The sequence below is a fragment of the Canis aureus genome, chromosome 7 (genome assembly GCF_053574225.1).
Source record: "Canis aureus isolate CA01 chromosome 7, VMU_Caureus_v.1.0, whole genome shotgun sequence".
Lineage (NCBI taxonomy): Eukaryota > Metazoa > Chordata > Mammalia > Carnivora > Canidae > Canis > Canis aureus.
Window position 1 is genome coordinate 13,682,252 of NC_135617.1, and position 22,323 is coordinate 13,704,574.

Sequence of the window (22,323 nt, forward strand, 5' to 3'; positions counted from 1 at the left end):
TAGAAGCCCATAGTTTGGGGTGGAATGAGAATTCTGCTTTTCTCAGGTAATCTGACCCAGGACCTTTTCACCTGGACCGGTGTCAAGAGAGTTAAGCACTCCTAGTGTGTCGTGTATCTGTTGTATGTGTTTTCTGGAGTAATATGTGAACTTGTTTAGTCTTTGTGAAATGCTTTCTGACTATATTCTTCTTGTTCATGACTGCTGCTGATACGTTTTTCTGGACACTTGTTTTTTTCAAGGGCATTTAAAGAAAAGCTTTTCTTTATCCTTAAAAAGTAAAATTAATATAATTATAGGGGTCTCTTATAATATAAAGACTTTGGTTTATAGTTATGAGCCTAACTAGGTCCATTCTTCCTAGAGTGGGAAACCTGGGTTCATATAAGTAAGTAATTAGTTGGGGGAGGTAAATTAGAGAGTATGAACCTTATATAAATATCATTTTTAATAAACCATTATATATATGTTGACTTATATAAAAAGTGTATATATATTTTTTATATTTCCTTTACTTTCACTGTTCTCCATGATTTCTAATTTGATTGGAAACTGTTGAAGAGCAGTTGTTTCTTGCTTCAGAATGAGTTAGGATAGGGGCACCTGGGTTGCTCAATCAGTTAAGCATCTGTCTTCAGCTCAAGTCATGTTCTCAGGGTCCTGGAATCAAACTCTGTGTTGGACTCCCTGCTAAGCACTTCCTCTCTTCCTCACTTGTGTTGCACCCTCTCTCTCACTCTCAAATAAATAAATAAAATCTTAAAAAAAAAAAAAAAAAGAAAGAAAGAAAAAGAGGGACACCTGGGTGCATCAGTGATTGTCTGCCTTCGCCTTGGCTTTTATTTAATGGCCATGATGTATGTGTTTGTGTGTGTGTACAAAAATACATATAAATACAGATATTCACACAAAAATATATACTTAAAAGATTTTATTTATTTTGAGAGAGTGAGAGAGTGCACTCATGTTGGGGGAGGGGCAGAGGGAGAGAGAGAATCTCAAGTAGACTCCATGTTAAGCAAGGAGCCTGACTGGGGGGCTTGATCTCACAACTGTGAAGTCATGACCTGAGCCAAATTAAGAGTCTGACACTCAACCTACCTGCCATCCAGATGCCCTGTATATCTTTTTTTTTTTTTTAAATGGGAGCATAGTTTTAAACACTGGAGTCATGCAATGTAGCAGGATGCTCACAGTTTGAGATGCATATGGTGATTCAGACATGAAGGGAGCATCATTTTTCTTTGCTTATTCCTCATTCACTCTGGAACAAACATACAGTATATGAAATAGTGCCAAAATTTCCAGTGTTGCTGTTTTTGTTTGTCTATATCTTTTATTTGGCCTGTTTTATTTGGTTGATTCAAATAAGTGAATGTGTCTATGATGTGACTCTACCTTATTAACTAATTGATGGCAATGATGTACAAATTAGAAATTACTGCGAAAAATTACCCCTTTTTGAAATGGCATAATACAGGACTATATTGTAATATGTCTATGAAGGCTGATATTTTCTAAATTCTGATCTTGACTGTGTTAACTCACTTTTTAGAAGTAAAATGTAAATATTCCAGTTTCTTTTTCAAGATCTGATTTTTGCGCATATAATTCTAAATATTGAAATTTTAAATTCTAATTTTTACTCTATTCACAGCCTCCTCCCATCATTTGAGTGTTTTTATCATCCCTTTCCTACATTATATCACTTTGACCTTTGACAACCCACCCCCCTTTCCCCCACCCTGGTAATTTTCTAGTATCCATGATTGCCAACAGCTAATTGCTGGCTTTATCTTCATTAGGAAATAGAGTTTGGCTGTTTTGGAGGTTTTGTTATTTGTTTATAATGGAAACTACAGTAACTATATTTTCCTAAAGTTACTGTCAAACAGGCCCTTTTTAGAATTTAGAAACAGATTTGAAATATGAAGGATCTTAAGACTTACTATGTGATATTTTGGAATAATTTGTACTAGAATTTTAGCCCACTGATTGTTGGTTAATAACATTTCACAAAGGGAAATCTATTTTGAAATCTATTTTCTAAAAAATCATATTTTTTTCTTCCCTATTTGAATGTTTAAAAGGGCAATTAACTTCTTCAAGACCTTTCTTTTTTATCTGTACATATGTCTAATCAACATTCTGAAGATTCATTCAGATAATCACAGGTAGTTCTTCTGGCCAATAAAAATAGTCTTTTGGGTTTTAGTCATTTATAAATTATATGCTAAGGTGTTAATACTTATTATTTTAGGATTTTTTCATTTATTCATTTGCCATTTAGTGTAGGTCATATTCAATATGGAATAAAAATTACCGAGGTAACAACTTCTACATAAGACAGTTTATCTTTTTTTTTTTTTTTAAGATTTTAATTATTCATATTCGATCCCAGGACCCCGGGATCACAACCTGAGCTGAAGAAATATTCAACTACTGAGCCACCTAGGCACTCCAGGACAGTTTATCTTAATGTGTATTCACTGTCATCTTATAAAACTAAACTTTAACCATGAACGTTACGATGTGTCTTTAAGACCTCCAACTTGAATGTTTTTTCCTTTTGTTTGGATTTAAAATCCAGAATTTAATTATTCTCATCATTTAGACTCCATTGTCCTCCTACTGTCCCTATGTTATAAAACCTTAACCCTGGATCATAACAATCTTTTTTCCTTTGCCAGATTGTTGCTACTCCAAATTTGTGTTTTCCAGTATAAACTGAATATTCATTGCTACTTGAAAAATTGTGTAATAATTTGTTAATTAATTTCCCATCTTACTGTTGGTAAGGTCAAACTTTTGCCTCTGTCTTCAAAACTTTTTTCTCGTCTTTTGAATACTTCCAGCAGACCTCAAAGTAAGTGTCTTTTTTAGTGGAATTCCCTTTCACTACCTTTCTCTCTCCCCATTCACTTTCTGCTTCACAATGTTAGAAACATATCTGCACTTTGACATATCCATCCCTCCCTGCTCTTCCTTCTAGCATGTCTTAAATCTCTACTTCATGCTTTTATTCTCATTCTTGCTGGTATTCCCAGGGACTCTATTCCCTTAGTCATAGCCTTCTGATTATTCAGCATTACCCTCTCTACTGGCTCTTTCCTGGTTATGGAATTGTGCTCAACTCTCTCCTATATTTCAAAAACTCTTGACCCAATGTATTTTCCTATTTCTTGTCCTTTTTCTTTTCTTCTTGGCCAGGTTTCTTGAAAAATTAGCTTGTATCCATTTTATTTCCTCATTGTTTCCCCTTCATTTATCCTTTAAACCAATGAAATTTGCCTTCTCCCCCAGTGTTTTTGAAACTATGTGTGCTAAAGTCATCTAAGACCTGAGAATGACCAAGTACTGTGGGCTCTGTAACAGCATTTGAAATATTCTGTTCTCTTATAGTAACACTTTCTTCATATGACAAGTCTTTGCTGATCTCATTGTTAGGACTCTGTTCTTGGTCCTCTACTGTCTGATCTTAAGAGGTTTTTAGAGGTTCATGTGGATATGTTTCATGGCATTCATGTGGCTTATGAAATGAAGTACAAAATATTTATATATGTGTATGTCTCTTAGGGAGAGTTTTGTTTATTTATTTTTTTAAGATTTATTTATTCACGAGAGACTTAGAAAAAGAGAGGCAGAGACACAGGCAGAGGGAGAAGCAGGTTCCCTGCAGGGAGCCTGACATGGGACTCCATCCCAGGACCCCGGGATTCACCTGAGCCAGAGGCAGATGCTCAACCACTGGACCACCGGTGCCCCTGACTTTATATATTTTAGATACCATTAAGTGTTAGTAATCTTTTTACCTGGTACAAACAAAGTACAGTGAGTCTGGAAGAACAGAGTTCTGTAAGTCTTACTAATGCCTAATGTCTAACATAGTTCTTGGCAAATAGGAGAAACTCAAATATTTGTGAATAAATGATATACAGATTATACAGATGATCATGAGCAAATGAGCTATTACATTTTTAGTGTTAACATTTGACCTGAGGAAGAAAACAGGTAAAACAAAAACAAACAAAAAAAAAAAAATCAAGTAGTATGTGTTAGTTTATATTCTTGACAAGTATAATTAATATTGATCATTTTGATGAGACTGCAAGGAGTTTTAGTTTCCTATTAGTATATTATGTAGCAACAGTATGGCCTCATTACCAGGCCCTGCTGTTTGATCTATTCTTAGAGATTGGGTATATTATCTTGTTTGTTAGGATTTGTTAGGTTTGTGAATTAGGCTTCATCCATTTTTATTCTTTCGCCCTGCTCTTTTTAGAGAAGGACAGGGGATTCAGTTGAATATGTAAAAATAAGAGAAGTAGTGGTCATAAATCCCCTTTTTATTCATAAAGCATGCCTGAGGCAGAATATTCTATGTATCATATGTCTCTTATTATGATGTATTTTGAAAGCACTAACTTAGGTGGTAAAAGGCAGGTTCTGAGGCAGAATATATTCAGTTTACTGTGAAGACCTTTAAAGGCTTCTGGGAAATGTCAATCATTATAAATAGAATGCCTATCTTTACAGTCTCTTAATCTAGATTACGATTTTTTTTTTTAATTTATTTATGATAGTCACACAGAGAGAGAGAGAGAGGCAGAGACACAGGCAGAGGGAGAAGCAGGCTTCATGCACCGGGAGCCCGACGTGGGATTCGATCCCGGGTCTCCAGGATTGCGCCCTGGGCCAAAGGCAGGCGCTAAATCGCTGCGCCACCCAGGGATCCCTAGATTAGGGTTTTAAATACCAGTGCCCTAAGGCATTGTTGTGTGCCTTACCTTTCCTGGTGGATAATAGTAACCATGTTCCATCCTTGGGACAATTGAGAAAAAAGTCACTCAAGTCACTTTCAGTTGAGACTTAATTGTCTCACAGATCTGGTTGAGAAAGGCTCCCAGGAGAGCAGATTGTGCACCTAAACTCAGGTCACTGAATTCTTAGTAGGAGGAAACTCCTTGGTAACTATTGATCTGAGATAAAATTGAATGGTGATTTAAGAATAAAAGGTAATATCCCTAAGACAGTCATTCTCAGTGTGGTCCTTGACCTGAACTTGTTGGAAATGTAAAATTCTTATGCCCCATCTCAGGGCCATCTGATCCATTGAGTCAAAATTGGGGGTGAGGAGTAGAGTGTCAGGGGCTTAGTTTTAGGTAGGTGACTGATATAGATTGATTCAAGAATCTCTGTTTTGTACTGTTTATTGACTATTGCTTTCATTTCTTTTTCCAAATGCTTGGACAGTTTTTAGCCCATGTTAGAAAAATCCAGATATGATTCCCTGAATCATTTTGTTCCTAGAAATGCTCTCCTAAATTCACTCCCAATGAGTAGTTGAAATTTAAAGTCAACTGGCTAGGGTGTTTATTTGCAAATTGGGTCATCTTACTTTTCTGATTAAAATTCTTTGATGTGATCAAATGTTTTTTTTCCCCAGCCATTTTCCTACCATTTCCATATTGATATGCAGTGCAGTCATTTGTGTTTTTTTTTACTTTATCTTTGTGTTTTGATTTCTAATCTAATTGTATTTTGCTCAGTAAACAGAACCTGTATCAGGGGTCAACACACTAACTTGGTCACCTGGTGTTGTTTAAGACAAAAGCAAAAACAACCCCAAACTATGTGACAAAGACTGAACATGACCTCCTAAGTCTAAAATATTTACTCTTTCTGCAGGAAAAGTTTGTTGACCTCTGATCTGTATGGTACTTACTACTCTTTGAAATTTGTTGAAACTTGCTTTATAGCCTAAGATACACAGACTATTTCATTGAAGTTTTATAAATGTACTTGTGAAGAATATGTATTTTCTAATAATTAGGTATAGATTTCTGTATATGTTCATTAAACTTATTAGTTTCACTGCTCAGGTCCCCTATATAACTTTACTGAATAGAGATAGAGTGTAGATTTGACCTTTCAGTAATCAAATATTGAGCTTTCATTTCAGTGATGGACTTACAACTTTCTTCTGGAGTTTTAGGTATAGTTTTAATATTCACTTGATTGCTGTTTAGTAATTCTGTTGATCTTATAAATGTTAAGTTTAATTCATTTACACTTATTGTGAGGATTGATATATTTGAACTTCTTCCTCTTTGTTCTTCTTAATCTTTACTTTGATTATTTGTGACAGCATATTGGGTTATTTCTTTAGATCTTTATTCCAGGTCACTACTTTTCTCTTTAGTTACATCTAATCTATTCTTTAATCCATCCATTAGATTGTTTTTAAATTTAATAAATAAATGTTTTTATTTCTAAAAGTTATGTTTTCAAATTTCCCTGGTCATTTCCTATTTTATTATTATTCATTATTTTTTAATTCTCTTATTTTTATTAAACGTTTCAGTTATTTTATATATAATTATTCTAATATAGGATTCAGATTTTTCCAAGTATTAAACTTTCTGATAACTTCAAGGATATAATGAAGAAGAAGAGCAGAATCCAGGCATGTTCTGAAATATTCTATATGGTCTTCCTGGTGCTTTCCTTCCCATGTTGGACACATGCTCTTTGGCCCAGAATAATCAATTAGGTCTCTTAATTGTGGTTTGTGAGACATTTCACAGTGTAGGAAATGTTTGGGTTATAAAACACCTCTATTTCAGACTCTGGAGTATGATTTCATAAGCCCTGCACTACTTACATCTTCGGCTAGATAATTCTTTGTTGTGGGGAGACTGTCCTGTGTATTATAGGATGTTTAGCAGCATCACTGGCCTCTATCTACCAGAAGCCAGCATACCCCCCACTTTCCAGTTATGATACCTCAAAATATCACCAGATTTCGCCAAATGTTCCGTGTGAGGCAAAATCATCCCTGAAAACTGTCCTAGAGACTTATATACCTTTTGTGACATTCTCTAAGGAGCCATGTCTTATAAACCTGTAGATTATAGTTTATAATAAGCAGTCTTAATCCAGCTGACCCTCCAACAGTGTTTTCATAAAGACTCACCTCATAGTTTGTTTGCCAGAAGGTTTAGTTGTTTAGTTGTCATCGTGTAAACAAGGAATCTAGATCAGATCATCTGACTTCTTTCTTTTCTTGGGAGTTCTCCCTTTCCCCGGCTGCTTTAATTTTTTTTCCCCTTCTGTTCTTCAGTCTCCCTGTTTCCATTATTTCCTTTTCTCCATTTTTCTTTTTTTTAATTACTTACCAAGTAATTATCGAGTACCCAAAATATTCCCAGACTGTTCTATTTGCCAGGACAGATCAGTGAAATAAAAGTCTTTTTTTTTGTCAGGAAGCTTTCTCTTTGTAGAGCGATACAACAGATAAATGAATAAGAAAATGCCAAAAATTAATTATTATAAGGAGAATTGAAATTTTGTTCTTTGAGAGACAGTAACTGAGTAGCTGTTCTGTCTTAGATTGAATAGTCAAGAAAGCCCCATCTGAGGAGGTATCTTGTGTCAAAAGAGTCAGCTATATGAACATCAGAAGAGCATTTCAAACAGCAAGAACTATTAATGCAAATGCATTTAGATGGAAACATGCTTGATACTTCAAGAAGAGAAAAAGCCAGTGAGATTCTGAAAGCAAGGGATAATGTGAGATGAAATCAGTGAACATAAAACAAAATTTGAGAAAAGATGGGAAAGTGCTTTCATCTCTTTCAGTGTGACTGGCAATGGTAATACAGTATTAGAGACCTGTCATTGGGAATCTGTAAAACTCATTTTGCAGGGATGTTATAGTAGTACCCACAAACAAGTGTTTTGTGTTTCTTTTTTTCCTTTCTTCAGTTCAGCCATAGCCAGTGTGATTATTAAAAAACTTCATAGGTAAAAAGCGTGTCAGGAGAATTTTTCAACGTTGGTGGCAAATTGCTTTTTAACTAATTGGTTTTTCTTTTCTCTTGTATGAGTCAATTTGTTGAGTTTGATTACTTCTCCAGCCTTCTCCCAACAGATAAATATCATATTGTTTTGTTTCAGTTTCAGGTTTCTCCTTGTATGGATCACTGACTGAATAATAGATGGCTTTACCTCGTCTCACAGGAGCTTTGCGCTCCTTTTCAAATGTCACCAAGCAAGATAATTACAATGAAGAAGTGGCTGATTTAAAGGTAAACTTTTTAGATGGAAAACATTATAAATGTAGAATGTGAGTAGATAATTGACATTCTTTTTTTAGGTTCTGTGGGCTTAAAATGGTAAGTGTTATCTTGTTTGCTATTGTACCAAGAAGGGGAATGGGTAATGATGTTTCTCATGAGAATACTTACCTTAAGCACCTGTGACAGTATTGTCAAAGAGAATACTCACAACTATGATAGTGAATTCTTTGTTAATTTTTGTTTCTAATATATCTTTTACAGTTAATTTTGTAATTTAATCTAGTGATTTAATTCTGGATCATCTGATAAGTTTATAGTCTCTGGTAAAATTTTTATAAGATGGAAAGAAATAATGTCTTTACCATAACATGGAAAGTATAAATATTAAATCTTAAAATCAGTAGCTGGTCTCATAATTGACTTCTTTCTGGTCCTTATAATTGGTTGTGTACTTTATAGGCCAAAGGTATATAAATTATAGATAGATATGAACATGTGAGCTATATAATATATATATGAAGGAACTGATCCTGTGTTGTTTTTTTTAAAAAACAGCAGTCACGATTGATGACTTTTTAACTGACTCTATTCTAGAATATTGATGTTGTTTTCTAGTAGGTTGGAATTTTTTTTTATTGCTTATAGTCCTTATGCAGTTTTACAATTAATACCTTCCCTTAAAGATTGAGATTTGTTAACAGCCTTCAGATAGATTTTTTTCCTCTAATAGTGATACAGTTATACTATAGTAAACAGTTGATCTTCTTTACAATGGGAGCTGATTTGCACTTCCATGACAATCAAAGGTATAGTCTATATAGTTAATTAATATTACTATCTTAAACTTGAATTGTTTTTTTCTCCTCACCTAACCAAGGCCCCTTTTACAAGTTACTTTTACATTAGAGATTTCACAGATTTTATTATTTTATTTTTTTTTATTTTATTTTATTTTTTTTTAAGATTTTTAAATTTACTTGACAGAGAATGAGTGTACACGTAGGCAGAGTGGTAGGCAGAGGCAGAGAGAAAAGCAATCTCTCCATTGAGCAGAGAGCCTGATTTTGGGCTCCATCCCATGAGATCATGACCTGAGCTGGAGGCGGACACTTAACAGACTAAGCCACCCAGGTGCCCACAAGAAATTTTAAAATTTGAAAATGTGTAAGGACTACATGCTTATTCCATGTTCTTTCATTTATTCTTAAAGGCTTTTAAACACTTCATTTTTTTTTTTTTCCTGAGAAAGAAGGTGGCAGATCTAATGAACCTCATTTGATTTTTTTTTTCCTCTCTTTTGTTGTTGGTTTTTTTTTTGTTTTTTCGAGAGAGAGAGAGAGAGAGAGAGAGAGCAAGCACGGGAGAGGAGAAGGATGCAGGGGTGCCTGGGTGGCACAGTCTGTTAAGCATCCAACTCTTGGTTTTGGTTCAGGTCATGATCTCATGGTCCTGGGATTCTGTGCCTTGTTGGGCTCTGCAGCTAGAACAGAGTCTCCTTGAGATTCTTTCTCCTTCTGGCCCTTCTGCTCATTCTGTCTCTCTCCCTTTCTCTCTCTCAAATAAATAAATAAATCTTTTAAAAAAAGAAAAGAATCTTAAGCAGGCTCCTTGCCCAGGGCAGAGCCTAGCCCAGCATGTAGCCCAACATGGAGGCAAGAGTGGGGCTCAATCTCACAACCCTGAGACCATGACCTCAGCTGAAACCAAGATTTGGATGCTTAATTGACTGAGTCTCCCAGGCACCTTCTAATGAACCTCTTTTTAATGTAACTTTTTATCTTGGGATATATCCAACAATACAAAAGAGTTCAAAGTTGAACCTTTCTGTAGCTATGACCCATTGAAATAATTTAATTCAATTTTTGGCAATTTTTAAAAGTTTATTTATTATAGCAATCTCTATATCCAGTGAGGCTCAAACTTAGGACCCCAAGATCAAGAGTCACATATTCTACCTACTGAGCCAGCCAGGCACCCCGGATGTTGGACTTTTTCCTTTTTCCTTTGCTGTATGAAAATAATTGCATAATGAGTATTCATTGTGATTAAAACTATAAAAAACAAAGTTTTTATTAAACATATCCTTTACACAGGCAAGATTTTTATTTTATTTTTTTAGAGATTTTATTTATTTATTCATGACAGACACACAGAGAGAGAGGCAGAGACATAGGCAGAGGGAGAAGCAGGCTCCCTGCAGGGAGCCCTATATGGGTCTTGATTCCAGGTCCCCAGGATCATGATCTGAGCCAAAGGCCAGTGCTCAACCACTGAGCCACCCAGGCGTCCCAGGACAAGAATTTTTAAAATCACATTTAGGTAAAGCTCTTCTGGGAGCTTAGTTAAAAAGCAATTTTGAATTTTTGTGGATAGTGCCAAGTTGTATAATGTAATGCAAAATATATGTAGTATGTGATGGCTTTTAGGAAATCTTTAACCATTGTCTCTGTATTATGCTGTTTCAGGTGAAGCGGTCTAAACTTCATGAACAAATTCTAGATTTGGATGTGACGTGGAAGAAGATAGTAACATTTTTGAATGAAAAACTGGAGAAGAGTGAGATACAAAGTGTAAATGAAGACTTAAATGATATATTGCAGGCTGCAAAACAAATAGGTATAGTTTTTTGTTTTATTTTGTTTTATAGAACCACTAAGGTTCAAAAATGGAATCCTTTTAAACTGTATACTATATAGGGAGAGGCTCAAGTTTCCTAATTTATAATTAGGGAAGATAATCTTATCTATCTGTGAGCTCAGGATAGAGTCAGAGAAACAGAATAAAATTAGTAATCATTATACAGTCAAATATGAGAGATTCCTAGCAATTTAGAGTTTGAAAACCACTATTATGTTTGAAATAAGGTGTCAGTGAAAATTCTAATATAGCTTGAGGGAATTTAAAAGCCATGTAACTCAATTTCTTAAAGAGGCCCACTAACACATAGTGATGCGTAGCACTGTAGCCAAACTTTGGAATTCCTGTTGAACACTGATACCCGCATCAGTTGATTATATTTGATGGGAATTATAATTAGAGATTGTAATACTACATATTAATATAGGTTACTTTTCCAAGGTTAAAAAACAAAAACAAAACAAATTATTTTTTGATAATTTGATATCAAATTATCAAACATATAATTTTGATATATGTTTGATATAACATCTGAGTTTGTTCATTGAAATTCATCCTCTCTTTTTAGACTCTGGTAACTAAAAAGCATAGTTAACACTATGCTTGTTGCAAATTTTCCAGACTCAGGTTTGTACCAAAAAAGTTCATGCTGATACTTTGGCCCTGTGAGATCTGGCCTCCACCTTTCTCTCTGATCTCAAGTCATCCTTTCCCATATCAGTTGTGCTTCATGAAATACTGGTCTTTTTCTCACTTCTTCCATCCTGGTTGGTGCCTGTTTTGAGGTCTTTATACATGTTATTTCCTATGTTGAGAATGTTCTTTTGTCCTACTCTTTGAGTGGGTAGATCCTTTCTTGTTATTTTGAAGTAAGCTAAAAACTTACTTCCTTAATGAGGCCCTCACTGACCATCTAATCTCAAGTTGTTACAGAGTAACGCTTTTATCTTATAACTTAAGTGACATTTTCTCCATAACATTTATCATTATCTGATGTTTTCCTTTTCATGAGGCTCTTTTCTTGTTCAGCACGTCTTAGAATAGTGCTTGGCATGTTTTAGAGCCTTAAGATTCACTTGATAAATAAATGAAAAAGTTTTCTCAGGTGATTTCTTGGTAGAAGAAAAATTTAGATCCTTACTGTTTATCATATGCTGGTTGACAGTTTTCTTCTATACACCAACTTTGGGGAGGGTGTTTCAGTTATATCTCATATACTTATTTATGATCATCAAATGTTTAAATTTATTCTTCAAATATTTTTATTTTGACATATTATTTAATTATCATTGATTTTTAATATAGTATAATATTAAATTTAATATCCTCATTGTTTTAAGTTGTGAAAGTACAAAGTGAATGTCATATATCTTTTTGTAGTTAGATTATCTTCTGAAGTTCAAGGGCTTTATTAAGTAAGGGATTTTTTTGTTATTGTTTAAGCCTAGGAGAAGTGAAGTGTACTTTGATGAGATTTCTGATAGCATTTGACATAGAATCACACTTAATATTTCAAAAATATAGAAGTAGTTGGATTCATTGCAAAATTATAGTGAAAATGCAGTATCTAGTTTACCCAGATCAACTTGACTAGGATTTTAACCCTCTGGACTTCACTGTTTTCATTTCTAAGATGTTAGGGTCATTGGGGAGAGGGGATGGTCTGACTAAAATACTTCTCAAAAACTGTAGAAATTGTCTTTCCTCTTTTTTAGTTCAGTTGTAAAAATACCTCAGAATACTTAGCAAAACAGTATTAAAATGTTGTTTATTCAGTACCATGACTAGATTCTTTGTTTAAATGATGTGGACATTAAGATTTTTAAGAAATAAAAAGTGTCTTTCCTCTTCTTTAGTTCAGTTGTAAAAATACCTCAGAATACTTAGCAAAACAGTATTAAAATGTTGTTTATTCAGTACCATGACTAGATTCTTTGTTTAAATGATGCGGACATTAAGATTTTTAAGAAATAAATTACCCTTTAGACTTCTTCCCTGAGTAGCTCTGACAAGTCAGAAATCATTGTTTTAAATCATTGTTTTAAATATCAGTCATTAAAAGTAATCCTAGGAGTTTTACCTGTTGGCAAAACATCTGATTCATACTTAGGGACTATTCTATAGATTGATGTGTTTAAGGAATTGATTATTTTGAGATGTAATATCCCAAAAGAATATTTACATGACAGAAAACCTTAGGGTTGAATTTAGGCAAATGCCTTGTTATATCTATTTTTAATGCTGCGTTTAAGTTGAATAAATATTAGCTTTATTGAAACTATCGTTGACTAGTCAGCTACTCTTTCTGAATGAAAATAATGCTGATAATGGAAGTGTAATTAGAAGTAGCGGCTTTGAGAAAATTAGTCTCATGGGAAAAACGTTTTTGTGATTTCTTATATTGCTCTTTCACACAGGTAATTTGGTGTAATTGTATTAAAGAGGTAGAGCAAAAGAACAAAGAAGAAAGAACAATCACTTATATTTCAATTGAGTATAATAGTATAAGGTACCTAAGACCATGTATATCCACTAGTCATTGTAATGGGTATTTTAAGCTGGTGAGGGACGTCAGAGGATTGATGCAATATCTTCACTTGTGAATCCCATGGTTTAATTGTGGTGAAGATAGGCTAGACCCAGATTCTGAAATAGAAATATGATGGAAATACTAGATTCCTTCCCATCCTCGTACTCAAATGTCATGTTCTGTCAAGCTGACTTTTTCCTTTTTCCCTATTCTTCAATTCACTCTCTCTGTTATTTACCATTATTCTAATTTAGGCTTTTATCCTCTCCAGTCTAAATTATTGCAGTGGCCTATTACTTCAACCTTCCTTTCTTACTCAGTTTCTTAACTGTTACTGGACTGATCTTTGTAAAAAGCAAAGCTCATTTTTTATTCCCAGATTACCCATTAGGTCAAATTCCGTAGAATGGACATAAGAAAACCTTCTTTATGAATTGAAACAATTTACCTTTTATTTCCTTGTCATTCTATCATATGTAACCTTTACTACTAATTATATACAGTGTTTACTGACTTAATTTCTTAATAGTGCTTAGTGTTTTTTTGTCTTTCTTATATGTTAAAATAACGTTCCCCATTGTGTTCACTGAAATGCTTTCATCTCTGAAGAAATGGCTTAGGCTTCATTCATGTCCTCTGTTATTCCTTTCTAATCTTAGTAGTGTTCACTATAATTATTCCATGCTTTTTTATAGTATGGAATATTAATACCTAATATAGTGCAATGGATGAAATAGATGTTCAATAAATAAGTGAACTATTGAGAACTCAACTAAAAGTACTCTGTAGTCTTTATTACTTCTGATGCTGACAGCTCTTTTTGGTTGTTACAGTATTTTTTTCCTCTCAGATTCACAGTTAATGTATTCCCATACCTTCTTACAATTTTATTCTCCAAGATTATGTTAATAATAAAACTTAACTTTAGGAAGAAAACATTATAAATTATTTAAAAGTAGTATTCTTGGCCCTTAATCTTAGTTTATTTAAACACACATTGTAGACATAGCTATTTCCTCCATGGATTTTGAAGGGTTAGCACAGTTGTATTAATCTATATTCTGTTGGCAAGGAAACTATTTCAATATGTTTAATGTAATTTAAGTAGAAACATCTTTGGAAATAAAGAGATCAAGATTGAGAATTGTAATCAAAATGCATGACGTATTAGGCATGTTTATCTGTTACTTAGAGTTTTATTTTATTTATTTATTTTTTAATAATTTTTAAAGATTTTTTTTTTTTTTATTCACTCATGAGTATTGATAGAAAAACTAGAATGGGGGTCAAGAATGGAGGAAAGGTCGGTAGAAAGACCCTGTAGTTCCCTGCTCAGCTGTATAACTGAATCTCTCCCAGAGCCAGAACAGAATGATCTAATAATTTTACTCTGGTCAAAATACAGATTAGGACTCAGAACTGAACTAGGTTTTTTTTTTTTTTTTTTTTTAGTATACGTATTGTTTTACCATACACAGTCCTGTTTGTTTTGACTTCTCTGATTTATAATCTCTGCTTTATTTGGGTTTCAATGTTCTTATGCATTTTACCTTTCATAACTTTGTCTTTAAGAAAAATATGAATCAAAATGTAGGTTGGACAGGAGTGACTTACAAAGTGTGGTTTAGGGAATTTGGTAATCCATTATGTTTTTTTGAGTTGTAAAGGAAATTAAATTGTACTATAAAAAAAAGTGAGGAATCAAAACTGAGAGTGGAAAGCTGTTTATGGAAAAGGAACCTTAAAAAGACACTAGGATGTGGGAATTCTGTCTATGGAACTAAGGCTACATATTTAGAATAATAAAAGCCTGTTGTGTATTGGATATGGCAGGAAGTTTTTCAGGAGTATTTGTGAAAGGTAGCTACCTTGAAAATTGTAGATTTCAAAAAAGTTTGGAGTTCCATTTCACAGAAATTAGCAGACAGGTTAATTTGGAACAGGTCTCTGCTGAGAATAACTAGAAAAACTAAAATATAAAATTTGTGTAACTACGACAAAGTCTATCAAAGCAATGAAGAATTATGGGGTTGAGACCTGGAAGCATACGTAAACCCAGAAAATGTGATTCTGGTGTTTGGGCCACTTTTTCCTAAAGGTGACTGTCCATTCCAGAAGAGGAAAGCTGGATGGAGAAGAGGAGAATGAGAAGAAGAGAAGAGCTTTTGACAGATTCAGACCACTAAGATGACAAAAATGACTAAAATTGCCAAAAGAGGAACTAGACAATCTGAATATTTGACTGAAAGAAATTGAATCTGTAATTAAAAACCTTCACAAAAAGAAATTTGTATGCCTTGATGGCTTTACTGGAGTATGTCATATAATGTCATTTAAAGAGACATGAGGTTATTACTGTAGATTAAAGAAGGTTACAAGCAAGCATATAACAATTAAATGTAATGTACTCTCTTTGACTGAATCCTGAATTGGAAAAAAAATAAAGATATTTTTGGGACCATTGTAGATATTTGAGTCTGTACTCTGGATATCATTAGGTAATATTAGATCTGGGGTGAGTCAATGATTTAGTGGCTATGTAAGTATATCTTAGATTTCGGAAGATGCATACTGAAGTGTTTATAGTGAAGTATCACGAAGACTACAATATACTGTCAAAAGGATCAATAAAAAAATACATGTGAAATGTGTGTGTGAGAAGGAACACAAATGTACATGAGTGTACAAAAGGTAACTGGATTAGTAGGGAAAAATAGTGTGATTCATGTAATAAAAGTTTAAAATCACATGATTAAGTAGATAACATTTTTTGAATATCTAAAATCAATTATAAAAATTCTTAGCAAAATAGGAATAGAAGAGAATTTTCTTAATTTGATAAATAATATAAAACCCTAGATTAAACATCATATGTAGTGATGCTTGTTGAAAAAGCTTTTCCCCTAAGATAGAAAATTAGACAAGAATGCCCATCACCACTTCATTTTCTTACTGTTCTAAAGGTCCTTCTTTGCTGAAAAGGCAAAAAAGAATATAAAGATTCATCGAAATGCCATTATTCACATAGCTGTATCTTCAGAAAATGAATTTAGCAAGGTCAATATAAAAATCAATTTTATTTCTACTTACCAGCAGCAAATTTTTTAAAAAATAAGCAAGATTTCCTCTTGGAAAACTAAAATATTAGAGAAACTAAAGAAGACCTAAATAAATGCAATAATAGACAAAGGATTGGAATACTCATTATTATAAGACACCATTTTTACCCAATTGACATACAGATTCAGTGCAATCCTAATCAAAATCTCAGCAGGCTTGTGTTTGAGGGTATGCATTTCTGTGTAGAAATTGACAAGATAATCTGAAAATTATATGGAAATTCAAAGTCAAAGAGCAGCCAAGTCAACCTTGGAAAATAAAGAGGGAACACTGACTCTACTGGATATTAAGACTTACAAAGATCAGTAAATTAGAAGTGATATGTTGGTTTAAGGATAGACAAATAGGCCAGTTGGATGGAGTAGAGTGCAGAAACTGACCTAGAGATATTAGGGCTCTTTCTTTACCAATAAGGATATCAAATAGTGAAACATGGCTGTTTTTTCAGTATGTGGTATTGGATCAACTGTATATGTATATGAAAAAATTATACATGTACAAATAACTCTTAACAGCTTATAAAATAAAACATGAAAAAATAAATCCTCTAAAATATAATAAAGAATATCTTCAGGACCTTCATATACGGAAAATTTTATTGAATAGTAAACAGAAAGCACTGGAAATGAGTGGTAAATTGAACTACATTAAAACTGATATTTTTTATTCTTTGAGAGTAAAAAGACAAGTCACAGAATAGGAGAATATAGCTTCAACAAATATGACCCAAAAGAGAGTTTGTATCTATTAAATATGAGCTCCTACAAATTAATAAGAAAAGGTAATCCTATATAAAAAGGAACAAGAACCTTGAACAAGCACCTTGCAGAAGATAATTGAATGGCCAGTAAACATGAAAAGGTCCAACCTTATTAGTAACCAGAGAGATGCTGCTACATGCACATCAGAATGGTTGAAATTACAAAAAATGACATACCAATTGTTGGTCAGGCTCAAGATTGTGAAATAAGAATTCTCATCCACTACTGACTTTTAAATTGATGTGACTGCTTTGAATAACTGTTTGACAGTATCTGCTGTGGTTGGTCAAATGAAATGTTGAGTCTTGGTATATACTATCTAGTAATATGTACATAAATATCCAGTAAAAATATCTGCAAATGTAAGCAAAAGATCAATGCATTATTTGTAATATCCTTAAAGTGGAAACAATGCAATTCACAATTCACTGTTAAATAGTGGGGTGAAGTATGATACATAGAATACCTTATAGTAATAATGAACAACAGCTATATGTAACATTGTAAAGGAATCTTATAATGTTGAATGAAAGGAGCCAAACAAAAGAACGGATAGGATGATGATTCTGTTTATGTGAAATTGAGAACTAGGTATGACTGATCCTGATTCAGAAGTCAGGATTGTGGCTACTTTTGAGGAAGCAGGTAATGACTGAGAGTGGATTTGGGAGTTTCTGGGGAGCTAATAATATTCTCTATATAAAGTAGTTATCCAAATTAAATAGGTGCATGCATTTTGTGATAATTCTTTGAGCTGTATGTATACTGTATATGTTCTTGTTTTCAATAAAACATAATTATGCTTTTCATAATATCATTTTTTCTCAAAATATTTCAGACTGATAAAAATATAACAAATGCCTATGTATTCACAATTCATCCTAACACTTGGCTGTCTTTCAGTATTTATTTTTTAAGAAATAAAATCTCTTTTTTAAAGATTATATTCATTTATTGAGAGAGAAAGTGCACCAGCAAGGGACAAGGGCGGAAGGAAAAAAAGAAGCAGGCTCCCCACTGAGCAGGGAGCCCAACGCCTGGCTCAGTTCCAGGACCCTAGGATTATGACCTGAGCTAAAGGCAGATGCTTAACTGACTGAGCCACCCAGGCGCCCCTAAGAAATAAAATCTTAATGATATGGTCAGAACTCCTTATGGACCCTGCTCAGCCTTTGGTAACCAATATCATAAGTATAATAAATAAATTTGTATTATTATTCTCATGTTTACTTTTATTACATATTTATACATTCATAAATATGTATTAGGAATGTATTCAGCTCAAATACCAAAAAGCCTACTTATGGTAACAGAGACCAAGTGGGTTTAATTGTTTCTCATCTCACAAACTTCCTCCATAGAGTTCAGTAACTTGGTAATGTTAGGGCCCAAAACTCTAATGGCTTGGCCTTTTCCTCATGTTTGTTGCCTTTTATTCACTCCCTGCTCCACTTTTGGCCATCATAGCTGTGCACTAGTAGTTTCTCCTTTCATTTTTTGAGAGTAGATTATGTTGCTAGGTTTTCTGATAATCAAACCACCTTTTCATTTGAATAAACTCTACTTGACTATTGTCTAATTTTAGATAAATGGGTGGATCCATTAAGTTAATATTTGGAATATTCACAACTATATTTTTTATTCCATACTTTTTTCTCTTTTGTTTTCATAAAACTATCCTATAGTTTAGGATGATTTAAAGTTATCAATCAATAGATTCAATTTTGTTGTTTAATAGTGAGTAGCTACTTAATATCACTAATCCTGTTTCCTCATCTATAATAGTGATGGTAATTCTTATTTTATATAGTTGTCATGTGAGGCAGTACTTGAGTGTCTAGAGGAAAACCTGGTAAATGGCTGTCAGTAAATAATTTCCTTATAATCTAGATATACCAGTAGCCTTTGGTAAAGAAATAGTTGTGGTTGTCATGGTAAACCTAAGTGCTCAGTGATGTGAAGGAACTTTGCAAAAGGGGCAGAAGTTGTGCTTGCTTAATCTTGACAGATTTAGATTGTTTTAAATAGTTAGGGTCAAAGTTGTTAAATTTATGTCTGTTTCACCAGAGAAATTACAAAAGAGCTGAATAACCTAATGAAATAATAGACAACTCTGCAGATGTATCAGCTGTATAAACAGGCAGTTCACATTACTTGAGGATATGGCAAAATAGCTGTAAATCGAATGGACATTGTAGCAACGGCAAGTTGGAAATAGGACCAAATCTTCAGTTTATGAAGTTTTAGTTTTATATTATTCTTCATTTACAAATGATTATAACTTCCTAAGTAATTTGCACTTCATTCCTTAGTAGAGGCATTTTTTAGGTTGCAGTTGATTTTCTTTATGTATTGCCAAGCATATACTAAGCATCTGATAAATGGATACAGAACTAAAGTGTATACCTCATCTTTTTTTTTTTTTTTAATATTTTCCCTTGGACATTAAAAAGGTTTAAAATGCCAGTTAAATCTCAGTGAGGTATGTGAATTGTTCGGAGAAAGGTGCAGTTTCCTTAGTGATGCTCAAAATAACGTTTTTACTGTAGCAAACTTTTATATATATAAAATTGATTATTTTTATGTTAGCTGTTTGGTTGCTTGGGAAGTCAAATTGTGATTTGATGCAGGATTTTATAGTACTAGAAATGGCAATATAGTGGCTGAATGCTGACTTGAAGTCTATACTGTAAATGAGTATTCACATTTTCTAGTAAATATACATAAAATTGAATAGCTGACTTTAAAACATAGGGAAGTGTTTTGGACTATTTTTGATCTCTTGTACTTCTCTTTTTCTCTACCAAGTAGGTTTCTCTGCTTGTTTTCCTTTAATTATTTGCTCACCCTGAGGGCTGTAATATTTGTGTAAGTGCAGGAATAATTTTAAAATTTAAGCAACTCCTTTAAGTTATTATATTGAACATTTCTTGAATACTAGGCCTACTTAATGTAAGGTTTTGATGGAGGCGCTTTGATGCAGTTATACTCTGAAATAAATGAAGCTCATTATACTAAATTGTATTAGGTAATTTTAAGTTTTGTTTTTTTTTTTTCAAAGATTTTATTTATTTATTCATGAGACAGAGAGAGGCAGAGACATAGGCAGAGGGAGAGGCAGGCTTCCCACAAAGAGCTGGGTGTGGGACTCAATCCCAGGACCCTGGGATCACGACCTGAGCCAAAGGCTTACGCTCAACTGCTAAGCCACCTAGGTGCCCCGGTAATTTTAAGTTTAGATGATATAAACTGTTTAGTTCATTCCCCAAAAAGTCATATGATAGATGCGTTATTACCTGATAAATTTGTTTGATAATTTGATCATTTGAAAGATGGTATAATATAAAAAGGAGACACATGATTCTAACTCTTATAGTCCTAGTATGTTATTTAATCTCAGTATATCTGAATTTCTCTGTAACATGAGGAAAATACTTGCAAGATTCATTCTAGACAATTTTAGATACTAGTTAAAAAGTACAGCAAGAGGCACTGGAGGGGAGTATGTGAAGGGAAAAAAATGAATGGGGGGGAATGGAATAGTGTATGTTTAAGTGGAATCTTTATTTTTGTACTTTTTTATATATAATGCTGGGTTAGGAAAGTTTATGGCACAAATACTATACATATTTGTAAAAAAATTTATCATTTAAAAAATCAGCTAATCTCTGTGAATGTAATATGTTTATAGCAGCTTGGCTGTGTTGGTGATACTTCTAACAAATGGAATGAACGTCAGTTGGCACTGATGCAGGGTTATAATATTATGGTATTTACAGTTGTAGATCAGGTGTTTGGTAAAATGAACACTTCAGTTTTCTTCAGTTTTTGCATAACATGGAAAAGTAAATTTGCTTTAAACATTTCAGTATAAAACTAAGGATAAAAGATAGAATATTTTCTACTAAACACTGAAGATGTAAGTGGTCAAGGAACTCATTTGTTGACAACTTTTAAACTGATTATTAGCAGTTAAGGATGCAAGCAGTTGATGGATATTTTTATTCAATTTTCAATTAAAATTTTTTACTCATTGTTTTTTTAAGAATTCCCCAGCTCTTAAGGAGTAGGCTATTTGTTAAAAGCTAAAATTTACAGCCCTTTATTTCTTAGTATTTTGCTGTCAAAGGAAATACAGAAGTACATTTTGTGTTAAGAATGATTTATGATACTCCTCCCTCAACTCTGATTTTAAAAATGTGTTTTGTAACGTTAATCAGTAACCAGTTGTATCTACAGATCCACAGTTTACTGTACATTTCACATCTCATTTTCTTTCAATGTAACTGTGAGGTAGGCAGGGCAAGTATTTATTATTTTAACACAGAATATCTCAGTGACCTTCTAAGTATCTCTTTAAATGTGTTGCAGTTGAAGTGCTAGTTTTGGTGATAAGAGCCAGTTTTCTGACTTACACAGTCTAACTTGCTTAGTGTTTTATGGAGAGAAAATTTGATATGCAAGCAAGTGGTTAGGTATCTAGACCAGCTTTGCTAAGTTTGGAGATCTTCAGTTTCATTCAAGTTTTTGACAATTGATTGCTTAGTGTGTATTTTATTCTTTACTGCTACTTTATCTTGAGGACAAAACTAGTGAGCTTCTTAAAAATCCATCCAGAAAGAGGAGCATAGGCAGTCCTGTGAACTAGAAAAGGCTTGAAAATTGGGAGCAGGTGTTAAGTGACCGAAGAGCTTTCGCCTAATAATCATTTAAAAGTTTATCAGTTTTACATTGCACATGAAATATAAACCAGTATTACGTCGTACGTAAAAATAAAGAGGTTCTTTGTGAACAGCATCCTCACAGTTAATCTCACAAGTCTAACTTGGGGTACGGTGTGAGAACAGGACTGCTTATTACAGGTTTCCAGCGGCGGCGCGCACGGCGCCTTTGCCGAGGTCTCTCTCGCCCGTCCCGGGGGCGCTTTACGTATCAGGCTCGGGTTCAGCGGGTCGATGGCGAAGCGCCCAGATCTCCCGTAGGTTTCCGTCCCCCCGCCGTTCCTGTCCAGACGTGGGGCCCGCCGGACCCCGGGCAGGTCAGACGTCGATTGCATTCCCTCCTCAGAGGTCTTCTCCGTGCCGCACAAACACCTTTCCTACGGTTGAGTCACCAAGAGATCCTTGTGCCGGCTCCATGGGTGCGCAGGCGCTAGCGGAGGAGCGTGGCTGCCGGCTCAGGGCTGGAGCGGCCT

At 33.9% G+C, this 22,323-nt stretch overlaps 1 protein-coding gene across 7 annotated transcripts in view; it reads left to right on the forward strand.

The window, feature by feature from the left end:
• ASCC3 (activating signal cointegrator 1 complex subunit 3) overlaps positions 1-22,323 on the forward strand; it is a 335,679-nt gene that overhangs the window by 9,718 nt on the left and 303,638 nt on the right. For 6 of the 7 annotated variants that reach the window (XM_077902962.1, XM_077902966.1, XM_077902965.1 and 3 more), the window contains exons 2-3: positions 7,960-8,090; positions 10,547-10,697. In XM_077902962.1, coding sequence (XP_077759088.1) covers positions 8,001-8,090; positions 10,547-10,697 — 241 coding nt within the window. In that variant the 5' untranslated portion in view covers positions 7,960-8,000. The remainder of the gene's footprint in view (positions 1-7,959; positions 8,091-10,546; positions 10,698-22,323) is intronic. The other variant, XM_077902963.1, reaches the window with a different exon arrangement.